Below are 23,274 nucleotides of genomic sequence, written 5' to 3' on the forward strand. Positions count from 1 at the left end.
CTGCAGAAGAACCTGGGACGGTTTTCAGTCCTGGTGTCCCTCGGGAACCTGTTGAAACTCAACACAGACTTCTCTCCTGTACGTCTCGTTTTCCTGCCGACTACGCCACAATGATTATTCGTAGATATTTGTCCTTATCAAGTATTGATAACCTTCTTGTCTCCCCTCCTTCCAGTTGTCGGCCCTGGAGGTTCTCTCTCCAAAGCAGACAGCAGAGCTGGTGGTGTTGCCTCTTCCTGGGCTTCCAGGGAAAGATGTCATCATCAACACAGTGTTTGACTACCTGACCGAGTCACCAAAGGAGAGGAGACTCCCTGAGTTCCTGTACCACCTCGTCAGGCTCTCTGAAGAGGTAACACTTTGTGCATTTAGTAAACAACAGTTCTAACTGATATTGATACTTTATCTTGTTGTTATATTGATGTTATTGTTCTTGTTGTTATATTGATGTTATTGTTCTTGTTATATTGATGTTATTGTTCTTGTTGTTATATTGATGTTATATTGATGTCCTTTTTCAGATGATGCTACCATGTGACAGCTTTAAGACCATGTAAGTGGATTCAACAGAAGTCTTAACGACGAAGAGGTCGTTTTTATCTTAATGACCTTGTAAAACCACAAAGCGCCACTACTACACTTTGACATGTCTGTTTGTCTGTGTCTGTCTCAGCTTTGAGCGTCTGTACCAGGCCTTAGCGTCTGCACCTTCGGAGATGGAGCCAGTTATTCAGGCCATTATAGACAACCTGATGCAGACCGCTCCAGAAGGTCAGTCGTCCTTCATTAACCACGTTGACAATTTTAACACGAATAAGATTATTCAAAACAAGATATCAACTGACTATTTTTCAATGCGTTTTCTAACTTTTGTTGACAGATTGCTTGCCAGTGAATATGAAGGTAAGAATGTATCTCTTTTTTTGTTATTATATCTTTCATTGACTACTGTAATGAGGTAATGTAACTACTGTAATTGACTACTGTAATGAAGTAATGTAACTACTGTAATTGACTACTGTAATGAGGTAATGTAATACTGTAATTGACTACTGTAATGAGGTAATGTAATACTGTAATGTAATTTACTACTGTAATGAAGTAATGTAACTACTGTAATTGACTACTGTAATGAGGTAATGTAACTACTGTAATTGACTACTGTAATGAAGTAATGTAACTACTGTAATTGACTGCTGTAATGAGGTAATGTAACTACTGTAATTGACCACTGTCAAAAAGTTATGTAACTACTGTAATTGACTACTGTAATTGACTACTGTAATTGACTACTGTAATGAAATGGCCTATTATTATTGATACCTTTGTAATATAATATCTTCTGTCTCTTTCAGTGTCCAATAACACCAGCGAACGGTAAGTGTTTTCTCTAACAGCAACAACTGATGTGATGATACCTGCTGTATCGTATATATTGCCGCATGAGAGTCTAAATCTAAACATGTACGTCTCTTTGTCTCCTGGTCATCTGCAGATACCAGAGTCTGTGAAGGAAATGCCAGGTAACAAGTGTATCACCTGTATCTAAGATCTACCTGGTCTTAATCCGTTTAGAAAACTCTTATGGTGATCAGTGATATGACCGTTTGTTCTATTTGATTCTTCTACAGTGATTCGCTACAAAGCTATTTGGCGACATCAAATACAACGAACGTGCCCTGTAACTTTACCCTGGAGGAGTATGCCTGTGCATCGGTGAGATTTTTCCACTACAGCCGTGATTCTAGTGGATGAGATGCAAAGAGAAACTGTAGAGATACACCAAGGTAGAGAAAACCCTCTACATGTATTCATTCATTGACTCCATATATCATCTTTTCTTCTCTCTCGAAGCTGAAAGACTTCACTGCAGAACACCTGGTGTCTCTTCTGAGATGTAACCTGCCCGGCAACTCCTCTCACTCTAAAGAGACGTGGAAGGTTCTCCTCACCAAACTGACCTCTGTCTTAGACCAAGCTCTGGACATGTTCTCCAATATGGTGAGAATATACAGTCGATCAATGTTCCATAAATGTGTGGGGCGCGTTCAGCAGGATGCAACGTTTTGGAAAGTTCACATAGGAATATGCTATGTAGGAATCACGGCGGTTCTATTCATGGTTTTCTATCTGCAACGTTTGAGAGCGTTTTGCAACCGGACGTGGCCCTGTTGTTCTGTTATTGAATGACCGACCTCTTCCTCCCCAGTCCAAACCTGTGATTGGTCCAGCAGTATCCCAGGCGCTGGATGTGATTGGAGAGATCCGGGTCAACAGACTGACTGAGGATCAGCTGAGAGACAGTGATGTCATCAGGAAGTGGTTCTCTGGGCGTCTGAGACTGTTCCTGCCGTCTGCATCAGGAGGGTTTCTGCACTGCCTCAGCACCAAGAACCTCAGCTGTGACTCGTATCAACAGATGTATGTTTTATAACCGCCTCGTAACACTAGGTCCTCATAATTTAGGTCCTCATAATTTAGGTCCTCATTATTTAGGTCCTCATTATTAGGTCCTCTTTAGCTATACAACATTTGACAGAGGTATATCAAATAATATTTTATTTACCATGTCGTCTTGACAATACCCCTCGAGAGGGGACTCTGTTTGTCCCAGCAATTAGTAGCTGATATTGGTGCGTTCAGCTGACTGAGAGGAATCCAATACAATTTACTGGATATTTCTAGGTCAAACACAAGGGGAGAAATCATGGGTTGCGGTCAGGGGTCAGGAGTTAACCCCCCATTAAGGCCGTCGCGCCCAGAGGGTTAACCCTCTCGAAACTAAATGTTTTCTCAAGGATATTTACTGCCCGAACACATCATTTGTTTTCATCAAGCTTTTTCATTCTCTATTTAAGAACATCTAGTGGTATCTGAAACACATGTCAATATTGTATTTGATGAAACATTAGAAGTGTACCTTATTGCCATTACCTCAATGAAAGCACTAAATATCACAGTTGAAATGTCTAATTGGGGTAATGCCACATTTCAGTCAGAAGGAAGTGTGGTTTAAAGTGTTGGAAATGCAGCAGAAATGTATTGGAAAGGTCAGGAAAACATCAGGGAAGATCTTTAGGCAATAAATGTGCCTGATCTTCTGTGTAGAAGAAAAGGTCATCATTGCTTTCAATTCATTTTCTCCAGTCATTCTGAGCAGATTCTGTCGCAGTCGTCCTCTTCCCTTCTATCGAGTCCTGCTCAAACCGTTCAAACGCTAGAGCAACATTTCTAGGAAGATGCTCCCGGTAGAGGTCCCGCGCGGACCTCGTATCTAGAGGCTCAATGATTTATATTTCCTTTCTCACAGACTGAGGGAGTTCAGCAATCAATTTGACCAAATGGACCAGATGAGACAAGAGTTGGTGGTCAAATACTTCATCCAGCCCTTCCTGACCAAAAACTCCTCAGGTATGGAAGATAGCAACTGGAGTGAAAAGCAGCAAACTGTTCCTCAACTTCATTTAATCTTTGACCTTAACCAATTGGTCTCCTCCCTCCAGACTCTGGCTGTGTGTTCAACTCTAACAGCAGTGTGGCCTGGCTGCAGAAGAACCTGGGACGGTTTTCAGTCCTGGTGTCTCTCAGCGACCTGTTGAAACTCAACACAGACTTCTCTCCTGTACGTCTCACTTTCTGCCGACTACGCCACTTTGTTTATACATACATATATTTTATTAAGGACACAATAAATGGGTTGTAAAGTATTCTAGTTAAGTCTGTACATCAGTAATGTTTTCACAGATCAGTTCACCCAGGTTAAAATGTCAGTTTTTGATGTTGGAGGTGTTTTGAACATTACAATCTCTCTCTTTCCACCTCTCTCCTTCCAGTTGTCAGCCCTGGAGGCTCTCTCTCCAAAGCAGACAGCAGAGCTGGTGGTGTTGCCTCTCCCTGGTCTTCCAGGGAAAGATGTCATCATCAACACAGTGTTTGACTACCTGTCTAAGTCACCAAAGGAGAGGAGACTCCCTGAGTTCCTGTACCACCTCTCCAGGCTGTCTGTGGTGGTAATGACCCCAAATATTATTAGTAAACACCTTGTAAAGCTCTTTGAGTTAACTGAAAAAAAACATTGTAGTCTTGCTTCAATATGTTGATGTTAACTTCTATCCTCTCCCCAGACTCCAGTCGGCTGCACGGTGTACCAGACCATGTAAGTCAAACTTGAGACAATAGGTTGATTAGAAGATCCATGATATGCGGATCTATTAATTGCATAAATATTCTCTATGTTCATGTGAAAAGATTAAAGAGACCAAACTTTTAAATGACATTGTTTTTGTTTTCCACAGTTTTGTGAGGCTGTACCAAGCCATGTCAGCGTTGCCTCAAGAGATGGAGCCAATCGTCTGGGCCAGTGTTTATGACCTCACAGAATCTGCACCAATGGGTGAGTCAGGAGCACTGTCTTTTCTCAAATCAGATTCCAGATTTTTATTTTAATTTTTTTATTTTACTCAATTTAATCTCTTTGTATTTTGTTTTCATGTGAATAGATTGTTCTCTGGTACCAGTTAACCAACAGGCAAGTCAGTTCATGTATCATAAAAATGTTTCCAGATTGTCAAAGAACATTGTTCTTTATGCTTCTTATATTACCCTGAACTGAAAATAGGAGGAGTGGACAACAGTATGACTCTTCTCAGAGACTTTCCTTAATGATTATTTTGTCTCTCTTGTTTTCCAGTGTCCAGTGTCATCACACAATGGTAAATGTAGTTTAGTAAACAACAACTTGATACTGAAACCCCAATCTTTATCCCAGAACTGCACATTTAATCCAATATCAAATGTTCTGTATCCTTATTTTTCTTTATCTCTCAGCAACAAGAGTCTGTGCCGGAGTTGACAGGTACAGTAAGACATTATTCAGACCAGACTAGGGTTGCAACATTCTTGTAACTGTCCCTTAAAATATATATATATATATTTATTCCTGGTTGGAAGATGTAAAGAATAAGGAGGAAATAATCAAGTTATCTGGAATCTTCCAAACTGTTTTTCTGAAAAGTTGGGCGTTTTGGGAAACTTCCCAGAATTCTGCAAACCTAGTCCATCCAAATGATTGAAACACGCTGATCCTGATAGTGAGAGTTGGTTGTGAGTTTGACACTGATACTTCTGTCTTACCCGTGTTATAGCTCTGCTCTACAACAGCTCTTGGACTCTGGGATCTCGACGGGACGTCTATGTGACTACAGCATCAAACAATACGCCTGCTCACAGGTCTGGGTTGAACTGGCTTGAGACAATCATGTTTGTACTTATATATCACTGGCTTTGTGCTTATAGCCTTTGGCTTTCTGTGTTTATGAGTCACAGAAATGAACACTACATTTAACATTTGGATGAGTTATATTGGGGTGGCAGGGTAGCCTAGTGGTTAGAGTGTTGGACTAGGAACCGGAAGGTTGCAAGTTCAAACCCCCGAGCTGACAAGGTACAAATCTGTCGTTCTGCCCCTGAACAGGCAGTTAACCCACTGTTCCGAGGCCGTCATTGAAAATAAGAATTTGTTCTTAACTGACTTGCCTAGTTAAATAAAGGTAAAATTAAATAAATAAATAAACATTCACTGGTGGTTTATGTTAACTACAGTGGAAAGTGACGTGTGGTCGAGCAGTTACAGTCTCCCGGTTCAAATCCGTCCCACAGCCCTTTGACTCACCCTCTGTCTTTCCTACACTTGACCATCTCTTCAATAAAGGCCAAAAACCATCCCAAAGGACTAGGACTGTCTCACTCCCTGAAAGGTTGAAACAATGTGCAATGTAAGTAGTTATAGTGGCTAAAATACTTCTCTTTTCCCACAGCTGAAAGACCTCAAAGCTGAGAACCTGGTCACACTGCTGAAATGTAAACTATCAGAGAACAACACAGACTCCAAAGAGACCTGGAAGCTGTTCTTCACCAAAGCTTCTGCAGTTCTGGATCAGGCTCTTGTACTTCTCTCCAACCAGGTACGTCTGATTCTGAAAACATTGCGGGTGTCCTTACCAATGTCGACTTAACCAATTTCTCAGCCCTATATTTTCCGAATTGAGCATAAAAATTTAACAATTGTGTTCAAGGCCAGGAATGGTTTAGGGTTGGCCTAGTTTGAGGTTAAAGTTCAAGTAAGTATATGATATATCGGGTCAGGGTTTGCCAAACCTTGAAGTAACCAACCACATCTCTTCCTCCCCAGTCTGAGCCTGTGATTAGCCCAGCACTATCCCAGGTGCTGGATGTGATTGGAGAGATCAGGGTCAACAGACTGACTGAGGATCAGCTGAGAGACAGTGATGTCATCAGGAAGTGGTTCTCTGGGCGTCTGAGAGCGTTTCTGCCATCTGCATCAGGAGGGTTTCTGCACTGCCTCAGCACCAAGAACCTCAGCTGTGACTCTTACCAAGCTGTGTAAGTGGTTACTATTTAGGTTTATGACCTTAGTGTGTCAGGTCCTCACAAAGTTAGGTGTTAGGTCCTCATAATGTTGGTATTAGGTCCTCATAATGTCGGTATTAGGTCCTCATAATGTAGGTATTAGGTCCTCATAATGTAGGTATTAGGTCCTCATAATGTAGGTGTTAGGTCCTCATAATGTAGGTATTAGGTCCTCATAATGTAGGTATTAGGTCCTCATAATGTAGGTGTTAGGTCCTCATAATGTAGGTATTAGGTCCTCATAATGTAGGTATTAGGTCCTCATTATGTTATGTCCCCTAAATGTTAGGTCCTTATAACTTATACACATTACTCACATGTTACTTTCAGGGTGAAGGAGTTTGGAGGCCAGTTTGATCACATGAACCTGGAGCAGCAGCAGCTGGTTCTGAAGGAGCTGGTCGTCCCCTTCCTGTCTCGACCCACATCAGGTAATCATCAGCTGATTGGATGTTTGTTTTTCAATTGTTGATTGGTTAGTTTGTCAAGTATATCACAATGTTTTTTAAATGTATTTTTATTTTTTATAGTTGGTGATGACATATAAAAACATTACACAATGTAGACCTGCGAGTTTGGATAGGTTTAGGCCATTGGCATGTTTGTGTTTTGATGTTTATGTCTGTATGTTAATAATCCCCCCTCCCTCCAGACTCTGGCTGTGTGTTCAACTCTAACAGCAGTGTGGACTGGCTGCAGAAGAACCTGGGGCCGTTCTCAGTTCTTGTGTCCCTCGGGAACCTGTTGAATCTCAACACAGACTTCTCTCCTGTACGTCTCGTTTTCCTGCCGACTACGCCACAATGATTATTCGTAGATATTTGTCCTTATCAAGTATTGATAACCTTCTTGTCTCCCCTCCTTCCAGTTGTCGGCCCTGGAGGTTCTCTCTCCAAAACAGACAGCAGAGCTGGTGGTGTTGCCTCTTCCTGGTCTTCCAGGGAAAGATGTCATCATCAACACAGTGTTTGACTACCTGACCGAGTCACCAAAGGAGAGGAGACTCCCTGAGTTCCTGTACCACCTCGTCAGGCTCTCTGAAGAGGTAACACTTTGTGCATTTAGTAAACAACAGTTCTAACTGATATTGATACTTTATCTTGTTGTTATATTGATGTTATTGTTCTTGTTGTTATATTGATGTTATTGTTCTTGTTATATTGATGTTATTGTTCTTGTTGTTATATTGATGTTATATTGATGTCCTTTTTCAGATGATGCTACCATGTGACAGCTTTAAGACCATGTAAGTGGATTCAACAGAAGTCTTAACGACGAAGAGGTCGTTTTTATCTTAATGACCTTGTAAAACCACAATGCGCCACTACTACACTTTGACATGTCTGTTTGTCTGTGTCTGTCTCAGCTTTGAGCGTCTGTACCAGGCCTTAGCGTCTGCACCTCCGGAGATGGAGCCAGTTATTCAGGCCATTATAGACAACCTGATGCAGACCGCTCCAGAAGGTCAGTCGTCCTTCATTAACCACGTTGACTATTTTAACACGAATAAGATTATTCAAAACAAGATATCAACTGACTATTTTTCAATGCGTTTTCTAACTTTTGTTGACAGATTGCTTGCCAGTGAATATGAAGGTGAGAATGTATCTCTTTTTTGTTATTATATCTTTCATTGGCTACTGTAATGAGGTAATGCAATTACTGTAATTGACTACTGTAATGAGGTAATGTAATTACTGTAATTGGCTACTGTAATGAGGTAATATAACTACTGTAATTGACTACTGTAATGAGGTAATGTAATTACTGTAATTGACTACTGTAATGAGGTAATGTAACTACTGTAATTACCTACTGTAATGAGGTAATGTAATTACTGTAATTGACTACTGTAATGAGGTAATATAACTACTGTAATTGACTACTGTAATGAGGTAATGTAATTACTGTAATTGACTACTGTAATGAGGTAATATAACTACTGTAATTGACTACTGTAATGAGGTAATGTAATTACTGTAATTGACTACTGTAATGAGGTAATGTAACTACTGTAATTGACTACTGTAATGAGGTAATGTAACTTCTGTAATTGACCACTGTCAAAAAGTTATGTAACTACTGTAATTGACTACTGTAATGAAGTAATGTAACTACTGTAATTGACTACTGTAATTGACTACTGTAATGAAATGGCCTATTATTATTGATACCTTTGTAATATCATATCTTCTGTCTCTTTCAGTGTCCAATAACACCAGCGAACGGTAAGTGTTTTCTCTAACAGCAACAACAGATGTGATACCTGCTGTATCGTATATATTGCCGCATGAGAGTCTAAATCTAAACATGTATGTCTCTATTTCTCCTGGTCATCTGCAGATACCAGAGTCTGTGAAGGAAATGCCAGGTAAACAAGTGTATCACCTGTATCTAAGATCTACCTGGTCTTAATCCGTTTAGAAAACCCTTATGGTGATCAGTGATATGACTGTTTGTTATATTTGATTCTTCTACAGTGATTCGCTACAAAGCTATTTGGCGACATCAAATACAACGAACGTGCCCTGTAACTTTACCCTGGAGGAGTATGCCTGTGCATCGGTGAGATTTTTCCACTACAGCCGTGATTCTAGTGGATGAGAGACAAAGAGAAACTGTAGAGATACACCAAGGTAGAGAAAACCCTCTACATGTATTCATTCATTGACTCCATATATCATCTTTTCTTCTCTCTCGAAGCTGAAAGACTTCACTGCAGAACACCTGGTGTCTCTTCTGAGATGTAACCTGCCCGGCAACTCCTCTCACTCTAAAGAGACGTGGAAGGTTCTCCTCACCAAACTGACCTCTGTCTTAGACCAAGCTCTGGACATGTTCTCCAATATGGTGAGAATATACAGTCGATCAATGTTCCATAAATGTGTGGGGCGCGTTCAGCAGGATGCAACGTTTTGGAAAGTTCACATAGGAATATGCTATGTAGGAATCACGGCGGTTCTATTCATGGTTTTCTATCTGCAACGTTTGAGAGCGTTTTGCAACCGGACGTGGCCCTGTTGTTCTGTTATTGAATGACCGACCTCTTCCTCCCCAGTCCAAACCTGTGATTGGTCCAGCAGTATCCCAGGCGCTGGATGTGATTGGAGAGATCCGGGTCAACAGACTGACTGAGGATCAGCTGAGAGACAGTGATGTCATCAGGAAGTGGTTCTCTGGGCGTCTGAGACTGTTCCTGCCGTCTGCATCAGGAGGGTTTCTGCACTGCCTCAGCACCAAGAACCTCAGCTGTGACTCGTATCAACAGATGTATGTTTTATAACCGCCTCGTAACACTGGGTCCTCATAATTTAGGTCCTCGTTATTAGGTCCTCATTATTAGGTCCTCATTATTAGGTCCTCATTATTAGGTCCTCATTATTTAGGTCCTCATAATTTAGGTCCTCTTTAGCTATACAACATTTGACAGAGGTATATCAAATAATATTTTATTGACCATGTCGTCTTGACAATACCCCTCGAGAGGGGACTCTGTTTGTCCCAGCAATTAGTAGCAGATATTGGTGCGTTCAGCTGACTGAGAGGAATCCAATACAATTTCCTGGATATTTCTCGGTCAAACACAAGGGGAGAAATAATGGGTTGGGGTCAGGGGTCAGGGGTTAACCCACCATTAAGGCCGTCGCACCCAGAGGGTTAACCCTCTAGAAACTAAGTGTTTTCTCAAGGATATTTACTGCCCGAAAACATCATTTGTTTTCATCAAGCTTTTTCATTCTCTATTTAAGAACATCTAGTGGTATCTGAAACACATGTCAATATTGTATTTGATGAAACATTAGAAGTGTACCTTATTGCCATTACCTCAATGAAAGCACTAAATATCACAGTTGAAATGTCTAATTGGGGTAATGCCAAATTTCAGTCAGAAGCACTAAATATCACAGTTGAAATGTCTAATTGGTAATGCCACATTTCAGTCAGAAGCACTAAATATCACAGTTGAAATGTCTAATTGGGGTAATGCCAAATTTCAGTCAGTAGCACTAAATATCACAGTTGAAATGTCTAATTGGGGTAATGCCAAATTTCAGTCAGAAGGAAGTGTGGTTTAAGGTGTTGGAAATGCATCAGAAATGTATTGGAAAGGTCAGGAAAACATCAGGGAAAATCTTTAGGCAATAAATGTGCCTGATCTTCTGTGTAGAAGAAAAGGTCATCATTGCTTTCAATTCATTTTCTCCAGTCATTCTGAGCAGATTCTGTCGCAGTCGTCCTCTTCCCTTCTATCGAGTCCTGCTCAAACCGTTCAAACGCTAGAGCAACATTTCTAGGAAGATGCTCCCGGTAGAGGTCCCGCGCGGACCTCGTATCTAGAGGCTCAATGATTTATATTTCCTTTCTCACAGACTGAGGGAGTTCAGCAATCAATTTGACCAAATGGACCAGATGAGACAAGAGCTGGTGGTCAAATACTTCATCCAGCCCTTCCTGACCAAAAACTCCTCAGGTATGGAAGATAGCAACTAGAGTAAAAGCAGCAAACTGTTCCTCATCTTCATTTAATCTTTGACCTTAACCAATTGGTCTCCTCCCTCCAGACTCTGGCTGTGTGTCCAACTCTAACAGCAGTGTGGACTGGCTGCAGAAGAACCTGGGACGGTTTTCAGTCCTGCTGTCCCTCAGTGACCTGTTGAAACTCAACACAGACTTCTCTCCTGTACGTCTCACTTTCTGCCGACTACGCCACTTTGTTTATACATACATATATTTTATTAAGGACACAATAAATGGGTTGTAAAGTATTCTAGTTAAGTCTGTACATCAGTAATGTTTTCACAGATCAGTTCACCCAGGTTAAAATGTCAGTTTTTGATGTTGGAGGTGTTTTGAACATTACAATCTCTCTCTTTCCACCTCTCTCCTTCCAGTTGTCAGCCCTGGAGGCTCTCTCTCCAAAGCAGACAGCAGAGCTGGTGGTGTTGCCTCTCCCTGGTCTTCCAGGGAAAGATGTCATCATCAACACAGTGTTTGACTTCCTGTCTAAGTCACCAAAGGAGAGGAGACTCCCTGAGTTCCTGTACCACCTCTCCAGGCTGTCTGTGGTGGTAATGACCCCAAATATTATTAGTAAACACCTTGTAAAGCTCTTTGAGTTAACTGAAAAAAAACATTGTAGTCTTGCTTCAATATGTTGATGTTAACTTCTATCCTCTCCCCAGACTCCAGTCGGCTGCACGGTGTACCAGACCATGTAAGTCAAACTTGAGACAATAGGTTGATTAGAAGATCCATGATATGCGGATCTATAAATTGCATAAATATTCTCTATGTTCATGTGAAAAGATTAAAGAGACCAAACTTTTAAATGACATTGTTTTTGTTTTCCACAGTTTTGTGAGGCTGTACCAAGCCATGTCAGCGTTGCCTCAAGAGATGGAGCCAATCGTCTGGGCCAGTGTTTATGACCTCACAGAATCTGCACCAATGGGTGAGTCAGGAGCACTGTCTTTTTCTCAAATCAGATTCCAGATTTTTATTTTTATTTTTTTATTTTACTCAATTTAATCTCTTTGTATTTTGTTTTCATGTGAATAGATTGTTCTCTGGTACCAGTTAACCAACAGGCAAGTCAGTTCATGTATCATAAAAATGTTTCCAGATTGTCAAAGAACATTGTTCTTTATGCTTCTTATATTACCCTGAACTGAAAATAGGAGGAATGGACAACAGTACGACTCTTCTCAGAGACTTTCCTAAATGATTATTTTGTCTCTCTTGTTTTCTAGTGTCCAGTGTCATCACACAATGGTAAATGTAGTTTAGTAAACAACAACTTGATACTGAAACCCCAATCTTTATCCCAGAACTGCACATTTAATCCAATATCAAATGTTCTGTATCCTTATTTTTCTTTATCTCTCAGCAACAAGAGTCTGTGCCGGAGTTGACAGGTACAGTAAGACATTATTCAGACCAGACTAGGGTTGCAACATTCTTGTAACTGTCCCAAAATGATATATATATATATTTATTCTTGGTTGGAAGATGTAAAGAATAAGGAGGAAATAATCAAGTTATCTGGAATCTTCCAAACTGTTTTTCTGAAAAGTTGGGCGTTTTGGGAAACTTCCCAGAATTCTGCAAACCTAGTCCATCCAAATGATTGAAACACACAGATCCTGATAGTGAGAGTTGGTTGTGAGTTTGACACTGATACTTCTGTCTTACCCGTGTTATAGCTCTGCTCTACAACAGCTCTTGGACTCTGGGATCTCGACGGGACGTCTATGTGACTACAGCATCAAACAATACGCCTGCTCACAGGTCTGGGTTGAACTGGCTTGAGACAATCATGTTTGTACTTATATATCACTGGCTTTGTGCTTATAGCCTTTGGCTTTCTGTGTTTATGAGTCGTAGAAATGAACACTACATTTAACATTTGGATGAGTTATATTGCGGTGGCAGGGTAGCCTAGTGGTTAGAGTGTTGGACTAGGAACCGGAAGGTTGCAAGTTCAAACCCCCGAGCTGACAAGGTACAAATCTGTCGTTCTGCCCCTGAACAGGCAGTTAACCCACTGTTCCGAGGCCGTCATTGAAAATAAGAATTTGTTCTTAACTGACTTGCCTAGTTAAATAAAGGTAAAATTAAATAAATAAATAAACATTCACTGGTGGTTTATGTTAACTACAGTGGAAAGTGACATGTGGTCGAGCAGTTACAGTCCCCGGTTCAAATCCGTCCCACAGCCCTTTGACTCACCCTCTGTCTTTCCTACACTTGACCATCTCTTCAATAAAGGCCAAAAACCATCACAAAGGACTAGGACTGTCTCACTCCCTGAAAGGTTGAAACAATGTGCAATGGAAGTAGTTATAGTGGCTAAAGGACTTATCTTTCCCACAGCTGAAAGACCTCAAAGCTGAGAACCTGGTCACACTGCTGAAATGTAAACTATCAGAGAACAACACAGACTCCAAAGAGACCTGGAAGCTGTTCTTCACCAAAGCTTCTGCAGTTCTGGATCAGGCTCTTGTACTTCTCTCCAACCAGGTACGTCTGATTCTGAAAACATTGCGGGTGTCCTTACCAATGTCGACTTAACCAATTTCTCAGCCCTATATTTTCCGAATTGAGCATAAAAATTTAACAATTGTGTTCAAGGCCAGGAATGGTTTAGGGTTGGCCTAGTTTGAGGTTAAAGTTCAAGTAAGTATATGATATATCGGGTCAGGGTTTGCCAAACCTTGAAGTAACCAACCACATCTCTTCCTCCCCAGTCTGAGCCTGTGATTAGCCCAGCACTATCCCAGGTGCTGGATGTGATTGGAGAGATCAGGGTCAACAGACTGACTGAGGATCAGCTGAGAGACAGTGATGTCATCAGGAAGTGGTTCTCTGGGCGTCTGAGACTGTTTCTGCCATCTGCATCAGGAGGGTTTCTGCACTGCCTCAGCACCAAGAACCTCAGCTGTGACTCTTACCAAGCTGTGTAAGTGGTTACTATTTTAGGTTTATGACCTTAGTGTGTCAGGTCCTCACAAAGTTAGGGTTAGGTCCTCATAATGTAGGTATTAGGTCCTCATAATGTAGGTATTAGGTCCTCATAATGTAGGTATTAGGTCCTCATAATGTAGGTATTAGGTCATCATAATGTAGGTGTTAGGTCCTCATAATGTAGGTATTAGGTCCTCATAATGTAGGTATTAGGTCCTCATAATGTAGGTATTAGGTCCTCATAATGTAGGTATTAGGTCCTCATAATGTAGGTATTAGGTCCTCATAATGTTATGTCCCCTAAATGTTAGGTCCTTATAACTTATACACATTACTCACATGTTACTTTCAGGGTGAAGGAGTTTGGAGGCCAGTTTGATCACATGAACCTGGAGCAGCAGCAGCTGGTTCTGAAGGAGCTGGTCGTCCCCTTCCTGTCTCGACCCACATCAGGTAATCATCAGCTGATTGGATGTTTGTTTTTCAATTGTTGATTGGTTAGTTTGTCAAGTATATCACAATGTTTTTTACATTTATTTTTATTTTTTATAGTTGGTGATGACATATAAAAACATTACACAATGTAGACCTGCGAGTTTGGATAGGTTTAGGCCATTGGCATGTTTGTGTTTTGATGTTTATGTCTGTATGTTAATAATCCCCCCTCCCTCCAGACTCTGGCTGTGTGTTCAACTCTAACAGCAGTGTGGACTGGCTGCAGAAGAACCTGGGGCCGTTCTCAGTTCTTGTGTCCCTCGGGAACCTGTTGAATCTCAACACAGACTTCTCTCCTGTACGTCTCGTTTTCCTGCCGACTACGCCACAATGATTATTCGTAGATATTTGTCCTTATCAAGTATTGATAACCTTCTTGTCTCCCCTCCTTCCAGTTGTCGGCCCTGGAGGTTCTCTCTCCAAAACAGACAGCAGAGCTGGTGGTGTTGCCTCTTCCTGGTCTTCCAGGGAAAGATGTCATCATCAACACAGTGTTTGACTACCTGACCGAGTCACCAAAGGAGAGGAGACTCCCTGAGTTCCTGTACCACCTCGTCAGGCTCTCTGAAGAGGTAACACTTTGTGCATTTAGTAAACAACAGTTCTAACTGATATTGATACTTTATCTTGTTGTTATATTGATGTTATTGTTCTTGTTGTTATATTGATGTTATTGTTCTTGTTATATTGATGTTATTGTTCTTGTTGTTATATTGATGTTATATTGATGTCCTTTTTCAGATGATGCTACCATGTGACAGCTTTAAGACCATGTAAGTGGATTCAACAGAAGTCTTAACGACGAAGAGGTCGTTTTTATCTTAATGACCTTGTAAAACCACAATGCGCCACTACTACACTTTGACATGTCTGTTTGTCTGTGTCTGTCTCAGCTTTGAGCGTCTGTACCAGGCCTTAGCGTCTGCACCTCCGGAGATGGAGCCAGTTATTCAGGCCATTATAGACAACCTGATGCAGACCGCTCCAGAAGGTCAGTCGTCCTTCATTAACCACGTTGACTATTTTAACACGAATAAGATTATTCAAAACAAGATATCAACTGACTATTTTTCAATGCGTTTTCTAACTTTTGTTGACAGATTGCTTGCCAGTGAATATGAAGGTGAGAATGTATCTCTTTTTTTGTTATTATATCTTTCATTGGCTACTGTAATGAGGTAATGCAATTACTGTAATTGACTACTGTAATGAGGTAATGTAATTACTGTAATTGGCTACTGTAATGAGGTAATATAACTACTGTAATTGACTACTGTAATGAGGTAATGTAATTACTGTAATTGACTACTGTAATGAGGTAATGTAACTACTGTAATTACCTACTGTAATGAGGTAATGTAATTACTGTAATTGACTACTGTAATGAGGTAATATAACTACTGTAATTGACTACTGTAATGAGGTAATGTAATTACTGTAATTGACTACTGTAATGAGGTAATATAACTACTGTAATTGACTACTGTAATGAGGTAATGTAATTACTGTAATTGACTACTGTAATGAGGTAATGTAACTACTGTAATTGACTACTGTAATGAGGTAATGTAACTTCTGTAATTGACCACTGTCAAAAAGTTATGTAACTACTGTAATTGACTACTGTAATGAAGTAATGTAACTACTGTAATTGACTACTGTAATTGACTACTGTAATGAAATGGCCTATTATTATTGATACCTTTGTAATATCATATCTTCTGTCTCTTTCAGTGTCCAATAACACCAGCGAACGGTAAGTGTTTTCTCTAACAGCAACAACAGATGTGATACCTGCTGTATCGTATATATTGCCGCATGAGAGTCTAAATCTAAACATGTATGTCTCTATTTCTCCTGGTCATCTGCAGATACCAGAGTCTGTGAAGGAAATGCCAGGTAAACAAGTGTATCACCTGTATCTAAGATCTACCTGGTCTTAATCCGTTTAGAAAACCCTTATGGTGATCAGTGATATGACTGTTTGTTATATTTGATTCTTCTACAGTGATTCGCTACAAAGCTATTTGGCGACATCAAATACAACGAACGTGCCCTGTAACTTTACCCTGGAGGAGTATGCCTGTGCATCGGTGAGATTTTTCCACTACAGCCGTGATTCTAGTGGATGAGAGACAAAGAGAAACTGTAGAGATACACCAAGGTAGAGAAAACCCTCTACATGTATTAATTCATTGACTCCATATATCATCTTTTCTTCTCTCTCGAAGCTGAAAGACTTCACTGCAGAACACCTGGTGTCTCTTCTGAGATGTAACCTGCCCGGCAACTCCTCTCACTCTAAAGAGACGTGGAAGGTTCTCCTCACCAAACTGACCTCTGTCTTAGACCAAGCTCTGGACATGTTCTCCAATATGGTGAGAATATACAGTCGATCAATGTTCCATAAATGTGTGGGGCGCGTTCAGCAGGATGCAACGTTTTGGAAAGTTCACATAGGAATATGCTATGTAGGAATCACGGCGGTTCTATTCATGGTTTTCTATCTGCAACGTTTGAGAGCGTTTTGCAACCGGACGTGGCCCTGTTGTTCTGTTATTGAATGACCGACCTCTTCCTCCCCAGTCCAAACCTGTGATTGGTCCAGCAGTATCCCAGGCGCTGGATGTGATTGGAGAGATCCGGGTCAACAGACTGACTGAGGATCAGCTGAGAGACAGTGATGTCATCAGGAAGTGGTTCTCTGGGCGTCTGAGACTGTTCCTGCCGTCTGCATCAGGAGGGTTTCTGCACTGCCTCAGCACCAAGAACCTCAGCTGTGACTCGTATCAACAGATGTATGTTTTATAACCGTCCTCGTTAACACTGGGTCCTCATAATTTAGGTCCTCATTATTTAGGTTATTAGGTCCTCGTTATTAGGTCCTCATTATTAGGTCCTCGTTATTAGGTCCTCATTATTAGGTCCTCATTATTTAGGTCCTCATAATTAGGTCCTCTTTAGCTATACAACATTTGACAGAGGTATATCAAATAATATTTTATTTACCATGTCGTCTTGACAATACCCCTCGAGAGGGGACTCTGTTTGTCCCAGCAATTAGTAGCTGATATTGGTGCGTTCAGCTGACTGAGAGGAATCCAATACAATTTACTGGATATTTCTAGGTCAAACACAAGGGGAGAAATCATGGGTTGCGGTCAGGGGTCAGGGGTTAACCCCCCATTAAGGCCGTCGCGCCCAGAGGGTTAACCCTCTCGAAACTAAATGTTTTCTCAAGGATATTTACTGCCCGAACACATCATTTGTTTTCATCAAGCTTTTTCATTCTCTATTTAAGAACATCTAGTGGTATCTGAAACACATGTCAATATTGTATTTGATGAAACATTAGAAGTGTACCTTATTGCCATTACCTCAATGAAAGCACTAAATATCACAGTTGAAATGTCTAATTGGGGTAATGCCTAATTGGAGTAACAAATTTCAGTCAGAAGGAAGTGTAATGGTTTAAAGTTGAAATGTTGTAATGAAATGCAGCAGTTGAAATGTATTGGAAAGGTCAGGAAGTGTGGTTTAAAACATCAGAAATGTATTGGAAAGGGAAGATCTTTAGGCAATAAATGTGCCTGATCTTCTGTGTAGAAGAAAAGGTCATCATTGCTTTCAATTCATTTTCTCCAGTCATTCTGAGCAGATTCTGTCACAGTCGTCCTCTTCCCTTCTATCGAGTCCTGCTCAAACCGTTCAAACGCTAGAGCAACATTTCTAGGAAGATGCTCCCGGTAGAGGTCCCGCGCGGACCTCGTATCTAGAGGCTCAATGATTTATATTTCCTTTCTCACAGACTGAGGGAGTTCAGCAATCAATTTGACCAAATGGACCAGATGAGACAAGAGTTGGTGGTCAAATACTTCATCCAGCCCTTCCTGACCAAAAACTCCTCAGGTATGGAAGATAGCAACTAGAGTAAAAGCAGCAAACTGTTCCTCATCTTCATTTAATCTTTGACCTTAACCAATTGGTCTCCTCCTCCAGACTCTGGCTGTGTGTCCAACTCTAACAGCAGTGTGGCCTGGCTGCAGAAGAACCTGGGACGGTTTTCAGTCCTGCTGTCCTCAGTGACCTGTTGAAACTCAACACAGACTTCTCTCCTGTACGTCTCACTTTCTGCCGACTACGCCACTTTGTTTATACATACATATATTTTATTAAGGACACAATAAATGGGTTGTAAAGTATTCTAGTTAAGTCTGTACATCAGTAATGTTTTCACAGATCAGTTCACCCAGATTAAAATGTCAGTTTTTGATGTTGGAGGAGGTGTTTGGAACATTACAATCTCTCTCTTTCTACCTCTCTCCTTCCAGTTGTCAGCCCTGGAGGTTCTCTCTCCAAAGCAGACAGCAGAGCTGGTGGTGTTGCCTCTTCCTGGTCTTCCAGGGAAAGATGTCATCATCAACACAGTGTTTGACTTCCTGTCTAAGTCACCAAAGGAGAGGAGACTCCCTGAGTTCCTGTACCACCTCTCCAGGCTGTCTGTGGTGGTAATGACCCCAAAGATTATTAGTAAACACCTTGTAAAGCTCTTTGAGTTAACTGAAAAACATTGTAGTCTTGCTTCAATATGTTGATGTTAACTTCTATCCTCTCCCCAGACTCCAGTCGGCTGCACGGTGTACCAGACCATGTAAGTCAAACTTGAGACAATAGGTTGATTAGAAGATCCATGATATGCGGATCTATAAATTGCATAAATATTCTCTATGTTCATGTGAAAAGATTAAAGAGACCAAACTTTTAAATGACATTGTTTTTGTTTTCCACAGTTTTGTGAGGCTGTACCAAGCCATGTCAGCGTTGCCTCAAGAGATGGAGCCAATCGTCTGGGCCAGTGTTTATGACCTCACAGAATCTGCACCAATGGGTGAGTCAGGAGCACTGTCTTTTTCTCAAATCAGATTCCAGATTTTTAAATATTTTATTTTTTTATTTTACTCAATTTAATCTCTTTGTATTTTGTTTTCATGTGAATAGATTGTTCTCTGGTACCAGTTAACCAACAGGCAAGTCAGTTCATGTATCATAAAAATGTTTCCAGATTGTCAAAGAACATTGTTCTTTATGCTTCTTATATTACCCTGAACTGAAAATAGGAGGAATGGACAACAGTACGACTCTTCTCAGAGACTTTCCTAAATGATTATTTTGTCTCTCTTGTTTTCTAGTGTCCAGTGTCATCACACAATGGTAAATGTAGTTTAGTAAACAACAACTTGATACTGAAACCCCAATCTTTATCCCAGAACTGCACATTTAATCCAATATCAAATGTTCTGTATCCTTGTTTTTCTTTTTATCTCTCAGCAACAAGAGTCTGTGCCGGAGTTGACAGGTACAGTAAGACATTATTCAGACCAGACTAGGGTTGCAACATTCTTGTAACTGTCCCTAAATAATATATATATATATATATGTTTTATTCCTGGTTGGAAGATGTAAAGAATAAGGAGGAAATAATCAAGTGATCTGGAATCTTCCAAACTGTTTTTCTGAAAAGTTGGGCGTTTTGGGAAACTTCCCAGAATTCTGCAAACCTAGTCCATCCAAATGATTGAAACACACGGATCCTGATAGTGAGAGTTGGTTGTGAGTTTGACACTGATACTTCTGTCTTACCCGTGTTATAGCTCTGCTCTACAACAGCTCTTGGACTCTGGGATCTCGACGGGACGTCTATGTGACTACAGCATCAAACAATACGCCTGCTCACAGGTCTGGGTTGAACTGGCTTGAGACAATCATGTTTGTACTTATATATCACTGGCTTTGTGCTTATAGCCTTTGGCTTTCTGTGTTTACGAGTCACAGAAATAAACACTACATTTAACATTTGGATGAGTTATATTGGGGTGGCAGGGTAGCCTAGTGGTTAGAGTGTTGGACTAGGAACCGGAAGGTTGCAAGTTCAAACCCCCGAGCTGACAAGGTACAAATCTGTCGTTCTGCCCCTGAACAGGCAGTTAACCCACTGTTCCGAGGCCGTCATTGAAAATAAGAATTTGTTCTTAACTGACTTGCCTAGTTAAATAAAGGTAAAATTAAATAAATAAATAAACATTCACTGGTGGTTTATGTTAACTACAGTGGAAAGTGACGTGTGGTCGAGCAGTTACAGTCCCCCGGTTCAAATCCGTCCCACAGCCCTTTGACTCACCCTCCGTCTTTCCTACACTTGACCATCTCTTCAATAAAGGCCAAAAACCATCCCAAAGGACTAGGACTGCCTCACTCCCTGAAAGGTTGAAACAATGTGCAATGGAAGAGGTATGGAAGAAGTATTTGTGGCTAAAGGACTTATCTTTCCCACAGCTGAAAGACCTCAAAGCTGAGAACCTGGTCACACTGCTGAAATGTAAACTATCAGAGAACAACACAGACTCCAAAGAGACCTGGAAGCTGTTCTTCACCAAAGCTTCTGCAGTTCTGGATCAGGCTCTTGTACTTCTCTCCAACCAGGTACGTCTGATTCTGAAAACATTGCGGGTGTCCTTACCAATGTCGACTTAACCAATTTCTCAGCCCTATATTTTCCGAATTGAGCATAAAAATTTAACAATTGTGTTCAAGGCCAGGAATGGTTTAGGGTTGGCCTAGTTTGAGGTTAAAGTTCAAGTAAGTATATGATATATCGGGTCAGGGTTTGCCAAACCTTGAAGTAACCAACCACATCTCTTCCTCCCCAGTCTGAGCCTGTGATTAGCCCAGCACTATCCCAGGTGCTGGATGTGATTGGAGAGATCAGGGTCAACAGACTGACTGAGGATCAGCTGAGAGACAGTGATGTCATCAGGAAGTGGTTCTCTGGGCGTCTGAGACTGTTCCTGCCGTCTGCATCAGGAGGGTTTCTGCACTGCCTCAGCACCAAGAACCTCAGCTGTGACTCTTACCAAGCTGTGTAAGTGGTTACTATTTGGGTTTATGACCTTAGTGTGTCAGGTCCTCACAAAGTTAGGTGTTAGGTCCTCATAATGTAGGTATTAGGTCCTCATAATGTAGGTATTAGGTCCTCATAATGTAGGTATTAGGTCCTCATAATGTAGGTATTAGGTCCTCATAATGTAGGTATTAGGTCCTCATAATGTAGTTGTGAGGTCCTTATAATGTAGGTGTTAGGTCCTCATAATGTAGGTATTAGGTCCTCATAATGTAGGTATTAGGTCCTCATAATGTAGGTGTTAGGTCCTCATAATGTAGGTATTAGGTCCTCATAATGTAGGTATTAGGTCCTCATAATGTTATGTCCCCTAAATGTTAGGTCCTTATAACTTATACACATTACTCACGTATCACTTTCAGGGTGAAGGAGTTTGGAGCCCAGTTTGATCACATGAACCCAGAGCAGCAGCAGCTGGTTCTGAAGGAGCTGGTCATCCCCTTCCTGTCTCGACCCACATCAGGTAATCATCAGCTGATTGGATGTTTGTTTTTCAATTGTTGATTGGTTAGTTTGTCAAGTATATCACAATGTTTTTTACATTTATTTTTATTTTTTATAGTTGGTGATGACATATAAAAACATTACACAATGTAGACCTGCGAGTTTGGATAGGTTTAGGCCATTGGCATGTTTGTGTTTTGATGTTTATGTCTGTATGTTAATAATCCCCCCTCCCTCCAGACTCTGGCTGTGTGTTCAACTCTAACAGCAGTGTGGACTGGCTGCAGAAGAACCTGGGGCCGTTCTCAGTTCTTGTGTCCCTCGGGAACCTGTTGAATCTCAACACAGACTTCTCTCCTGTACGTCTCGTTTTCCTGCCGACTACGCCACAATGATTATTCGTAGATATTTGTCCTTATCAAGTATTGATAACCTTCTTGTCTCCCCTCCTTCCAGTTGTCGGCCCTGGAGGTTCTCTCTCCAAAACAGACAGCAGAGCTGGTGGTGTTGCCTCTTCCTGGTCTTCCAGGGAAAGATGTCATCATCAACACAGTGTTTGACTACCTGACCGAGTCACCAAAGGAGAGGAGACTCCCTGAGTTCCTGTACCACCTCGTCAGGCTCTCTGAAGAGGTAACACTTTGTGCATTTAGTAAACAACAGTTCTAACTGATATTGATACTTTATCTTGTTGTTATATTGATGTTATTGTTCTTGTTGTTATATTGATGTTATTGTTCTTGTTATATTGATGTTATTGTTCTTGTTGTTATATTGATGTTATATTGATGTCCTTTTTCAGATGATGCTACCATGTGACAGCTTTAAGACCATGTAAGTGGATTCAACAGAAGTCTTAACGACGAAGAGGTCGTTTTTATCTTAATGACCTTGTAAAACCACAAAGCGCCACTACTACACTTTGACATGTCTGTTTGTCTGTGTCTGTCTCAGCTTTGAGCGTCTGTACCAGGCCTTAGCGTCTGCACCTCCGGAGATGGAGCCAGTTATTCAGGCCATTATAGACAACCTGATGCAGACCGCTCCAGAAGGTCAGTCGTCCTTCATTAACCACGTTGACTATTTTAACACGAATAAGATTATTCAAAACAAGATATCAACTGACTATTTTTCAATGCGTTTTCTAACTTTTGTTGACAGATTGCTTGCCAGTGAATATGAAGGTGAGAATGTATCTCTTTTTTTGTTATTATATCTTTATTACTCTTTACTGTAATTGACTACTGTAATGAGGTAATGTAATACTGTAATTGACTACTGTAATGAGGTAATGTAATACTGTAATTGACTACTGTAATGAGTAATGTAACTATGTAACTACTGTAATGTAATGTAACTACTGTAATTGACTACTGTAATGAAGTAATGTAACTACTGTAATTGACTACTGTAATGAGGTAATGTAACTACTGTAATTGACTACTGTAATGTAATGAGTAATGTAACTACTGAAATTGTAGGAT

The 23,274-nt window shown here is 40.8% G+C and overlaps 1 protein-coding gene across 1 annotated transcript in view; it reads left to right on the plus strand.

Moving 5' to 3' along the window:
• LOC124019552 overlaps positions 1 to 23,274 on the plus strand; it is a 94,671-nt gene that overhangs the window by 51,303 nt on the left and 20,094 nt on the right. The window contains exons 40-94 of the mRNA XM_046334916.1: positions 176 to 352; positions 522 to 553; positions 674 to 771; positions 881 to 903; positions 1,356 to 1,377; positions 1,496 to 1,523; positions 1,632 to 1,716; positions 1,855 to 2,001; positions 2,210 to 2,421; positions 3,311 to 3,411; positions 3,504 to 3,622; positions 3,834 to 4,010; positions 4,125 to 4,156; positions 4,296 to 4,393; positions 4,500 to 4,528; positions 4,691 to 4,712; positions 4,828 to 4,855; positions 5,145 to 5,229; positions 5,817 to 5,963; positions 6,191 to 6,402; positions 6,760 to 6,860; positions 7,082 to 7,200; positions 7,298 to 7,474; positions 7,644 to 7,675; positions 7,796 to 7,893; positions 8,003 to 8,025; positions 8,636 to 8,657; positions 8,773 to 8,800; positions 8,910 to 8,994; positions 9,133 to 9,279; positions 9,488 to 9,699; positions 10,800 to 10,900; positions 10,992 to 11,110; positions 14,784 to 14,960; positions 15,130 to 15,161; positions 15,282 to 15,379; positions 15,489 to 15,511; positions 16,123 to 16,144; positions 16,260 to 16,287; positions 16,397 to 16,481; positions 16,620 to 16,766; positions 16,975 to 17,186; positions 18,197 to 18,297; positions 18,388 to 18,470; positions 18,720 to 18,896; positions 19,008 to 19,039; positions 19,179 to 19,276; positions 19,387 to 19,415; positions 19,578 to 19,599; positions 19,717 to 19,744; positions 20,040 to 20,124; positions 20,722 to 20,868; positions 21,096 to 21,307; positions 21,709 to 21,809; positions 22,031 to 22,149. Of these exons, the coding sequence (XP_046190872.1) occupies positions 176 to 352; positions 522 to 553; positions 674 to 771; positions 881 to 903; positions 1,356 to 1,377; positions 1,496 to 1,523; positions 1,632 to 1,716; positions 1,855 to 2,001; positions 2,210 to 2,421; positions 3,311 to 3,411; positions 3,504 to 3,622; positions 3,834 to 4,010; positions 4,125 to 4,156; positions 4,296 to 4,393; positions 4,500 to 4,528; positions 4,691 to 4,712; positions 4,828 to 4,855; positions 5,145 to 5,229; positions 5,817 to 5,963; positions 6,191 to 6,402; positions 6,760 to 6,860; positions 7,082 to 7,200; positions 7,298 to 7,474; positions 7,644 to 7,675; positions 7,796 to 7,893; positions 8,003 to 8,025; positions 8,636 to 8,657; positions 8,773 to 8,800; positions 8,910 to 8,994; positions 9,133 to 9,279; positions 9,488 to 9,699; positions 10,800 to 10,900; positions 10,992 to 11,110; positions 14,784 to 14,960; positions 15,130 to 15,161; positions 15,282 to 15,379; positions 15,489 to 15,511; positions 16,123 to 16,144; positions 16,260 to 16,287; positions 16,397 to 16,481; positions 16,620 to 16,766; positions 16,975 to 17,186; positions 18,197 to 18,297; positions 18,388 to 18,470; positions 18,720 to 18,896; positions 19,008 to 19,039; positions 19,179 to 19,276; positions 19,387 to 19,415; positions 19,578 to 19,599; positions 19,717 to 19,744; positions 20,040 to 20,124; positions 20,722 to 20,868; positions 21,096 to 21,307; positions 21,709 to 21,809; positions 22,031 to 22,149 (5,196 nt within the window). The remainder of the gene's footprint in view (positions 1 to 175; positions 353 to 521; positions 554 to 673; positions 772 to 880; positions 904 to 1,355; positions 1,378 to 1,495; positions 1,524 to 1,631; positions 1,717 to 1,854; positions 2,002 to 2,209; positions 2,422 to 3,310; positions 3,412 to 3,503; positions 3,623 to 3,833; positions 4,011 to 4,124; positions 4,157 to 4,295; positions 4,394 to 4,499; positions 4,529 to 4,690; positions 4,713 to 4,827; positions 4,856 to 5,144; positions 5,230 to 5,816; positions 5,964 to 6,190; positions 6,403 to 6,759; positions 6,861 to 7,081; positions 7,201 to 7,297; positions 7,475 to 7,643; positions 7,676 to 7,795; positions 7,894 to 8,002; positions 8,026 to 8,635; positions 8,658 to 8,772; positions 8,801 to 8,909; positions 8,995 to 9,132; positions 9,280 to 9,487; positions 9,700 to 10,799; positions 10,901 to 10,991; positions 11,111 to 14,783; positions 14,961 to 15,129; positions 15,162 to 15,281; positions 15,380 to 15,488; positions 15,512 to 16,122; positions 16,145 to 16,259; positions 16,288 to 16,396; positions 16,482 to 16,619; positions 16,767 to 16,974; positions 17,187 to 18,196; positions 18,298 to 18,387; positions 18,471 to 18,719; positions 18,897 to 19,007; positions 19,040 to 19,178; positions 19,277 to 19,386; positions 19,416 to 19,577; positions 19,600 to 19,716; positions 19,745 to 20,039; positions 20,125 to 20,721; positions 20,869 to 21,095; positions 21,308 to 21,708; positions 21,810 to 22,030; positions 22,150 to 23,274) is intronic.

Source organism: Oncorhynchus gorbuscha, unplaced genomic scaffold (assembly GCF_021184085.1).
Source record: "Oncorhynchus gorbuscha isolate QuinsamMale2020 ecotype Even-year unplaced genomic scaffold, OgorEven_v1.0 Un_scaffold_631, whole genome shotgun sequence".
NCBI classification, from domain to species: domain Eukaryota; kingdom Metazoa; phylum Chordata; class Actinopteri; order Salmoniformes; family Salmonidae; genus Oncorhynchus; species Oncorhynchus gorbuscha.